General features: G+C 47.9%; 4 protein-coding genes; all 4 read right to left on the reverse strand.

Moving 5' to 3' along the window:
• Positions 1-106, reverse strand: part of GSTUM_00004115001 (uncharacterized protein) — a gene marked incomplete at its 5' end in the record, with an annotated part of 2,631 nt that extends 2,525 nt beyond the window's left edge. Inside the window, one exon of the mRNA XM_002842458.2 lies at positions 1-106. This exon is cut by the window's left edge and continues 168 nt beyond it. Coding sequence (XP_002842504.1) covers positions 1-106 — 106 coding nt within the window.
• An 864-nt stretch (positions 107-970) lies between these two features.
• Positions 971-2,521, reverse strand: GSTUM_00004116001 (uncharacterized protein). XM_002842459.2 has 6 exons: positions 2,356-2,521; positions 2,108-2,271; positions 1,971-2,033; positions 1,515-1,912; positions 1,217-1,452; positions 971-1,159 (listed from the first exon to the last, which is right to left on the reverse strand). The coding sequence occupies exons 1-6, from the start codon at positions 2,419-2,421 to the stop codon at positions 1,136-1,138; spliced, it is 951 nt and encodes a 316-aa protein (XP_002842505.1). The 5' UTR covers positions 2,422-2,521; the 3' UTR covers positions 971-1,135.
• Positions 2,522-3,007: 486 nt separating this feature from the next.
• Positions 3,008-4,634, reverse strand: GSTUM_00004117001 (uncharacterized protein; the record flags this gene model as incomplete). XM_002842460.2 has 4 exons in its annotated part: positions 4,496-4,634; positions 3,645-4,285; positions 3,385-3,587; positions 3,008-3,330 (listed from the first exon to the last, which is right to left on the reverse strand). The coding sequence occupies exons 1-4, from the start codon at positions 4,499-4,501 to the stop codon at positions 3,008-3,010; spliced, it is 1,173 nt and encodes a 390-aa protein (XP_002842506.1). The 5' UTR covers positions 4,502-4,634.
• A 1,911-nt stretch (positions 4,635-6,545) lies between these two features.
• On the reverse strand, positions 6,546-7,832 carry GSTUM_00004118001 (uncharacterized protein; the record flags this gene model as incomplete). Its single annotated transcript, XM_002842461.1, has 4 exons — positions 6,546-6,984; positions 7,031-7,101; positions 7,136-7,527; positions 7,685-7,832. The coding sequence occupies 4 exons, from the start codon at positions 7,830-7,832 to the stop codon at positions 6,546-6,548; spliced, it is 1,050 nt and encodes a 349-aa protein (XP_002842507.1).
• Between the last annotated feature and the right edge of the window lie 1,281 nt (positions 7,833-9,113).

Genomic DNA, 9,113 nt, shown 5'->3' on the forward strand with positions numbered 1-9,113 from the left:
CCTGCTGATGTTTAATATTGACTCCCCAATTCAGTCCGCAGTACGAATATAATACTGTGCCATACTTTACTCGCACAATTGACTCGCGTGCCCGAAGCCGAAGCATGCAGGAAAATTTCAGTTTACCATTGAGGCTGAGAATGAGGCTGACCCATCGACCCACGATTCGAATGATAAACTTCCGGTGACAATCTCATTTTTCCTTTTTCTTCCTCGCTGGGCTTGGCGAGTGGGAAATCACAGATTCACAGTTGAACCTCGGCATGGCGCTGGAGGTGGTGTCACGCTCGCCATCAAGAACCCACAGGTTGTGACCTGAGAGAAACAAACTTATGTAAACGTTCCTACTTGTATCTTGTAATGGGTAAATTTATCATATGATATCTGAATATACAAGTACGTCCGATTACTGCGCAACCGCCCAACCAGTGAGAAAGAAGGAAACCCCGTATGATATCATTTCTACAGTGGATACCTTGTTCCAGATACAAGCACCGTGCCCCCCCCCGGGAAAGCGTACCGGTGCTGCCAGGACATCCCAGCATTATAAATGAAGGTTCGGTAAAGAGATGATTGGGAAGAGTAGTGCAAAAGTGCACTCCGTAGATACTTCGCACGGCACGGTAGGCCATTTTTGAGTATCATAAGTGATCCTTATGGCATACCAATGACCCCAAGGGTATGATAATTGCTGGGTATCATACTGCACTCGAGTACGCGTGCTCGTGCAGGTCTGTGGCGTGATGTAATCGTATTTTCACCCTCACCTTCAACAACTTCCTCTCGCCCCCCCCCCTTCCTCCATCCCTTGACAGCACAACTACGGTGGTAGCTCTTGGAGGATATACAGCTATACACTTGAACGACACATGAAAAGCGGGATAGAGAGCAAGGAAAGGAAAACAAAAACAAAAACGTGAAAAGGAAGGGGAAAAAGTGGACAAGGAAATGGCGGCAATAACTGGCAGAGGTTTCAGTTTTTATTTTTTTTGAGGAAAAAAAAAAAGGTTCTATCTGACATTCCCCCGCTCTCCACAACAGAACAGATACCAGTATTTTCCCCATGGCTCCCCCCGGTTTCCCATAGCAACAATCTATTTTAGGTTTGAAGAATTTTTGTTCGAGGGAGGGGGATTTATGCCTTCGGTGGATTGTAGATCTAGGTTTTCGTGTCAGTGGTGTAATGGTGAAATGCGGAGAAATGGATAGAGGATACCAATTTTCTCGCCTTGATTGGAGCCCACTTGTACTTTTTCACCCAGATACTGAGCGCCGTAAGAACGGTGGTGATGATGATGACCTTCATGCCCATCTTCTTCCTGTCGTCCATTTCCGGCTCGGCGGCCCAATTCAAGAACTCGACAACATCCTTGGCCATCTGGGAGGTAGTGGCCGGGGTTCCATCCTCGTACTCTACCAAGCCATCGTACAGGACTCTTGCCATGGCAATTCCTAAATACAAGTTGGCATCCCCACAAACCTGTTAAACACATAAGGGGAGGGGGAACACCCACCAGTTCCTGGGAAGTAAGGGTTAAAGTTCAACCCCTCCGGAACTACAGCCCCAGCTGGAGGCTCGTCCGGGTATCCTGTGAGTAGTGCAAATATGTAATCGCAACCGCCATGTCTGGCCTTTACCATGAGAGACAAATCGGGAGGATACGCTCCCTGGTTAGCAGCACGTGCAGCCTGCTCATTGGGATATGGGTCGGGGATGTAATCTGAGAGCTTCCCCGAACGCTTCACAATTTCCCCAATGTCGTTGGGCTCGTCATCGTATTCGTTCTCCTCAGCCATGGCCTTGACTTCGTCGACGGTGTGTGAAACTCCAACGAGAGCGCGCCACGGAACGCGGGAGAGGGAATGGCAGGAAGCGCATACTTCGCGGTAGACTTGGAAGCCACGGCGAAGGCTGTGCATATTCATCAACAATTGTCCCACGAGTGCTATGGAAGAGATGAGACACGAACGCTTGGTGGTCAAAAGTCTTTAACCATCCTTGATGCTCCCATGGATAATGCGCCGGGTGTAACCTGGCCCATCACCGTCAGCATCCAGTTCCCATCTCCTAGGTCCCAAAAATCAAAAGTTATTTATTATAACATACCCCTCCTCAGCCATGGTCATAGCATGTACCTCTGAAAAGCCGAACCCATATTGCTGATAGTATAGTCCAATACTTCCGATCGCAGCAACCGTAGACACAGTGCCGGCGATGTTCAATCTCCTATCGCTCTTTGCCGCATTGCCTGTGTTTGTCGATGTAGTTCTCTGTGGAAACAGTGCTCTATTAGATACTGGTGATGGCGCGAAGGTGGGGTGGAAAAAAGTAAAGGAGGGGGAACGGAGAACTACCCTGGTTGACTGTCTCACCACAGTCTTGAGCACCGTTCCTGAACGAAGGCATGACCGAGCGAGCATTGTATGTCCAGATCACGTGTGATTGGCGAGCGGTATTGGAGGGAGGAGAGGTGAGGTGACGATGGATTCGAGTGGTCAAGGCTCGATGGCGAGGGCGAAGTTCTCAGAGTTGGAGGTAGGAGGAAAAGACGGGATGTTTCAAATTTCCTCCCTTCCGATCGGGATATGCTGGCCTTCTGATTGGCTGAGGTTTTGAACAATACCTTTGTTTCACAACAAACTATCATAACCTGGAACTTCGCGAAAAGCAAGGCACTCTTTTTGCACTAAGAACCACGATCTGGACAGCGATTTTCTCCTTTTTTTTTTTTTTTTTTTTTTTTGAAAGAATTCCAAGTAGAAAACATGAATTTTTGCTAACAGAGTTCGCCGATGTGAAGGTTGCTTATCTAATTGTCTAAACTTAACTGCCAAGGAAACTTCTGCCCCTCCAAGTAAATTTACCAACAAAGAGCCTGAACACATTACAGAAGATAACACGGGGTAGGGATTTCAGAAACGAAACTGCCTAACTTTTTTGCAAAATATATAGCAGCTAAGGGAAGTTATGAGCACCCAAAGGAACAGGACACAAAAGATCAAATCCCTAAAGTCCATCCACCGGATCGAGACGGGGCCGGCTCTCAGCGACATTGACGCCTGGTTCCCCACTCAATAGCTCTCTCCTAGCCTTGACGGCATCCGCAAGCATCTCCAAGACGCCTTCGGTATCCTCGAAATTGATGCAGGCGTCTGTAATACTAACACCGTATTTGAGACCTGCCTTTCCTTCCTCCGGCACCTTCTGATTACCGGCTTTAATGTGAGACTCAATCATGACACCCATGATACAGTCCTCCCCGTTACGGAGTTGCTCTGCAACCGAAGCAGCAACCTTAGGCTGGTTGAGATGGTTCTTCTCAGAGTTTCCTGGAGCAAAATCAGCACCTCGCAATGAGCAGGAACACATGAGTGCGAATTTACCGTGAGAGCAATCAACCATAAGCTTGTCCTGGGTCCCCTTCGCACGAAGCCTCTCCTTGGAATCCTTGATACTTGCTGCATCATAGTTTGTTCCCTTCTTCCCGCCACGGAGAATAACAAAGCAATCCTCATTGCCCATTGTAGCCACAATTGCAACGACACCGGGCTTGGTGACCGACAGAAAGTGGTGAGAGCCCTTGGCGCTACACAGATATAAAAATCAGGTTTAGTCAATCACGCGAAGGAAGGGTAGAGCTTACGCTCCAATCGCATCAATTGCGATATCTAGGCTTCCATCGGTTCCATTCTTGAAGCCAACAGGGAAACTCAAACCGCTCGCCAACTCTCTATGCAACTGACTTTCAGTAGTCCTCGCACCAATAGCACCAACACTCAGCATATCCGCAAGGAATTGTGGAGAAATAGTATCGAGCATCTCACTAGCGAGTGGCATCCCAAGCTCGGTGAGGTCAATGAACAATTGCCTACTAATCCTAAGCCCCCTGTTGATCTGGAAAGACCCATCAATGTCCGGGTCATTGATGAGTCCCTTCCACCCGACGGTAGTGCGCGGTTTTTCGAGGTAGGCGCGCATCACAATGAGAAGCTCGTTCTGGTACTTCTCCTTGAGGAGGAGAAGGCGACGGGCGTACTCGAGGGCAGCATTGGGGTCGTGAATGGAGCATGGGCCAACAACGACGAGGAGACGATTTTGCGGATCTCTGGAATGGAGGATCGCAACAGTCTCTTCTCGAGCCTTCAATACAGTTGCTTTTGAATTGCTGGTCTGTTGGAGCTCATGTTGGAGTAGGTCTGGTGGAGTCAATGGATTGTATCCCCGAATACGCCAATCTTCCGAATTAGTCCTATCCCCGACATTCTTATTCTCGATATAATAGTTCTGTTTTTTAATGATTGAAGGAGTCTCGTTAGCTGGAAAGTGGCTGTAAGGCGAGGCTGAAGAATGCCCATGAGTATAATAGCGCCCAGGCATCACGGTAGAGGTAATTGTATTGGAATATGGAAACTTGTGTGGAAAGGGGGAGAATGGAGAGTGGGGGAGAGAGGAGAGAAAGAGAGAGAGAGGAGAGAAAGAAATAAGTTAACTTACCGCCATTGCGCGAATTGGTGGGCTGAACAAGTTGCGGTGATCGATATTAGGTCACTATGAAAGGCTTTTCTTCAGAAATGTTTTCGTACCGTAGTTGCCGTGAAGAAAACTTCAGGAAAAGTTTGGATAGGGGACGAAGTAGAAGAAAGGGTGAAAAAAAAAACAAAAAAACAGTCAGACGCAGGTGTGTCAGAAGTTGCCCCTCCACCACCACAATCTATGGTAACGTTAAGCTTGGCGATCAGCCAAGCCAAAATTGCACTCATGTTCCTGCGCTAAGAGAAGTATTGGCGCCCGATTTGGAATAGCTACAGCGGACAAAACCTAGGGGGCAGTTGTTGGAACCCAAAAGGCTGTCCCACAAGGTATGGAGGTATCATACTCGAGTACTATACGAACTGGTATCCGGCGAGAGTGATATCATATATAGGACAACAACTCCCACGTTATATTACCCGTGACTTAGTAGCAGTCAGTGTGTGCAAGAGGCATTACCGGTATTATGCGCTGAGTGGGAAGTGTGTATGCTTAAAGCGTTTATGCATGAAATGAAACTTTCAAAAACCTAGACTATGGCAAGCCGCAGTCCCGTGGAGGTGGTATATATCATATATGGTTTGACGCACCGAGTCCCCGGGCCCGAGAAAATTCCTCATCGGGGCTCATTCATGATATGATACCTCTTTGGCGGGCCCGTCTACGCAGTTCTCTCTCTCTCTCTCTCTCTCTTAGGAACAGCTTCAGCAGTATTTATTACGGGTCCGCGGCGGCTACTATTCTAAAACGGGGTGCTAATTACTTACTGGTATCATACCGTACTTGGGGCGGATACGAGTATCATTATCATAACTTGGTACTCGGTAAGTTCGACCGTTAGGCTCAGGCACGTACTCGAGTAGATGTCAAAGTTTATATCAACTCAACCACAGGTGTGATACCGTGCTTATCTTGTAACCACAAAACCTCCACAGTCTAACGATACTAGTGATAGCGTTGTTGGGTGAAAAATTTCTGTTTTAATGTGAGGATCAGGAATCGAGCTGTCATGATGAGCCCGGGTATGATATGATTTATTGATCTAAGAGATAGGTAAAGAGAAAAAAAAAACCCCTAACCCCTTACAAAATCACATGCTTGAAAGGCTTCCGAAAGGTTCTAGCGACATTGCGACGGCAACGGCGCTGCTGTGACTTTCAGCAACTGGTACTCTGCCTGCGCCGAAAAATAAATATCCCAGTCTAATGCGCTGACATTTTCATCTTAATATTTGGGTAGCCTTCGGTGGATTGGTGGTTTTCCTGACATCTGACATGTGCTACGATCACAGATAAAGTATCATACTCGCGCAGGTACCTGTACATAGCTTGGCTTTTATCCGTCCCAATTAGTAGTGCTACTGTGACTTTTGTTGTGCAGGTTATGCCAACTTAGGATGCCGGTCACTACTGTTGCTCCTGATGGTGCTTGTACAGTACGAGTACAGTACAGTACTGCACCACTTGTATTTTGCGATTTCAGCACTTTCAAAAACCGACGGTGACCAGATGCCCCTTAAAAGTAATGAAAAATTGACAGCTGCCCCATCGTGACAGTTGATCCATCTCGGACACTTCTAATTCAGAGCACAGATTCTCATTCGGAAATTAACTCCAAGAAGTCAAGTTTCCATTGGCACTACTCGAGTACAAGGGTGTATAACTTAGTAGTAAGTCGGGAAAGACTAGGTTACCGGGAAATGGCATATGTGTTATGGAAACCTTCGCCTTATTGTTCGCCCAGGATGGGGCCGGCTTCATCTCGGTCAACAAAGGAAAAAGGGAAAAAAAATACTGTGTGCTATGGCATCATAGCGAGAGGAATTTTTTTATTAAGGCTAAACCTTTAAAAACACCCGTACACGCCTGAAAGGATTGGCACTTGCTTCTAGTTCACAGAATACCCGATAGCGGTTTCTATAGAATTCAGGCGACTTGTCTCGCTTTCGCGAGACATCCGTGCACCCAAGACAGAAAGCCATACAGGCCGTTTGCCCCGTCCCCATTCCCAATACCTAATCTTCTCCATTTGAGCGGTCAATAACTAGTTTCCCATTCTCAGTAGCTGTCATTTTCAGGGAGTCTTTCAGGTTAGCAGTTGTATCAGTCTTCTTAAGCTGATAAACGTGCACCCTCCCACTTGCAGAAAAGGCATAAATTGCCAGAGCAACTCCACTATGCACAGCGAGGTCGACTAGCCTAGGTATTGTATCGATATAGTAACCGGTTATCCCCACAGGTTCATGGGCCTTTGTGATATCGGGGTCGGTGGACTGATTTAGGACAGAGGGTTGGTCACCAGAGGTGTCTGCCTCAAACGGCTTGTAGAAGGTATCCGGCGGAACCGAAAACAGTACAATGTGATCACTGTATCCTGCCACAACTCTCACACCATGCTTAACGATGGCCCCTGAAGCGTATATGCTTGGACGTATGGCGTTCTTGATCTTTCGGCTACGGGGGGCCCTTGAACTTTCATCAGTACTATGTTCCCCCCCACCTTCGGTTATCGCCCCTACGACGCTTTCCGGTGGGATTAGCCAGATCTTCCGCAGGAGCTTCGTGGGTCCACTAGTACTGGGCAATCCCCTATCAGCATGAGTACCTCAGATATCGGGCCCTCCCCTGTAATTGCCGCCTCGTGAGAAACAAAGGTAGTAGAATCATACCCCAGTGGCGCATCACTGCCCAGACATAACCCCCCACGTTCAGGATCAATGAATAGTATATGAGATCCATCGCTTAACGGGACAGCTTGGAAATGGTCGCTTTGGCCAGCCCTAGGCTCCCAAGTATCTGAAAAGGCAAGGAAGTCTGGGCCAACACCGAAGCGTCTGGTAAAGGGGCTCGCATCTTTGGGGTGGACAGCACTTGATATAAGACGCAGCTTCTTGGCAGAATCTATGCCGCGCCGGGGAGGAAGAAAGTATAAAAAATCCGAAGGGGCTGTCAATGGGAACCACCGGTTGAGGTCTTGCCCCGTCAATGCATCAACCCCTACGAAGGAAAATTCGTCAGTCATGATCAACCGCGCACATTGTCCGTTTTGTTGAACAATGCAAGCAATCCTATGGCAGTGAGAGAGAACTTTGAAATCTTAGATTCCGTTGCCGACTAGCGAACATACTATAGTGAAGGTTAAGGAGATACTCACAATGCAGCTCTATTCCGCCACGGCACCCGAAGGCAACGCATCGTCTCTGTGGACAGATGGCGACACTCCTCGGTAGGTCCTCTTCACTGCATATATTTCGATAAGTACTCTTAACTTCCTGCTCCACCACGTCGTGAACTACTCCCATGCGTCCTTCCTTTTAATCGATAATTTCATTAGTAAGCATTTAGCTGGGTCAGGAAAGTGGGTAGGGAATGTACGAGCAATATAGCTATGGCAAATCTTTGGCTACTTGTGTCCATGCTAACAGCTAGCACTCTCCGCGGGCAAACGACCGTGGTAGCGTATTCCATCCACCTCTCCGGCGTAGACCCCAAGCGATAAACATAAACCACACATCCCTCACTCAATAAAGCGTAGGAGCCACATATGGAAACTGTGAAATTAACGGTATTGGCGGTAACCAGTTCTGAAAAGTCAAGGATTGCGGTATTGCGAAGACCACCGCCCCCAGAGTTACCAGGGCTCAACGAGCACTCGCGGGATAGCCGGGTGGCAAGGTAATGGGCATTTTGGGAACTCCTCACTGAAGCCTCAGCATTGTGGAAGCCAAGTCCTTCAAGATGCTGTTTGAGAAGAAATGGCTCCAGAGCAGAGAAGTACCACGCCCTGCATACATGCCTGGATATATTGAAGGAAAGAGGTGATGTAAAGCCGAAAATTTCTTGTATCAGTTCGACTGGGAGTTGATATACCGAAGGGAGCTTGAGTAATTTGTGCTCTACGCATACATCATTCCATGACTTGCATGTTAACCTAGCAGAGAGCAGTGAACGGTGGTCCAGGAATGAAAGTATGCGAACAAAGGTTTCATCCGGAAGCCTGAGGCAATTGCCGATAATTGGTTCGGCCTGTCTTAAGGTTAAAGAGCACCTGGTCGGACCCCGAGGAGAAGATGTATCATCGGCTGGAGAAACCTCGTCGGAGTTGGGGGAGCCAAAGACGGAGCGGTAGGAGCTCCCCTGACTCCCAAAACTGCTGCTGCTGCTCTCATGAGCATGTAGGAGGCATTTATGCTCTTTGGCCCAGTCAACAATGCCACGGTAATCATTTGGAATATGAATTGGATCGTTACTAGTTGACTGGCTCCTCCGAGATTCTGTCGTGGGGGGATTAGCATCCACGAACAAACAATTTCTCCCCAATGGAACGGATTCCTTGTTGTAAGGATTGGAGAGGGTAGAATTCAATCTAATTTCTTGGGCCATAGTGTGGATAGGAGAACTCTTGCTACTTGAGTGAAAAATTCAGAGTGCAGGTGGTGTCGAGATGTTGACGGGGACTGGATCGGGTCGGGAGAGTAAAATTTCAGAGGAAGCCAGTCTGAACAGTGGGGTGTGGGGTCTAGAGTGCTGCACAGTACAGTGGATAGACCACTGAAGGGAGTAAGAATAAGACTTGTTGTGAA

This window comes from Tuber melanosporum, assembly GCF_000151645.1.
Source record: "Tuber melanosporum whole genome shotgun sequence assembly, scaffold_10, strain Mel28".
Classification (NCBI taxonomy): Eukaryota; Fungi; Ascomycota; class Pezizomycetes; order Pezizales; family Tuberaceae; genus Tuber; species Tuber melanosporum.

Bases quoted from the DNA above. Each gene is read 5' to 3' on its own strand.
- GSTUM_00004116001 (XM_002842459.2), bottom strand. From the start codon at position 2,421: ATGCTCGCTCGGTCATGCCTTCGTTCAGGAACGGTGCTCAAGACTGTG. The intron at 2,272-2,355 runs GTAGTTCTCCGT...CTGTTTCCACAG, and splicing joins TGGTGAGACAGTCAACCAGG to AGAACTACATCGACAAACAC. The intron at 1,453-1,514 runs GTGGGTGTTCCC...ACTTGTATTTAG, and splicing joins CCCTTACTTCCCAGGAACTG to GAATTGCCATGGCAAGAGTC.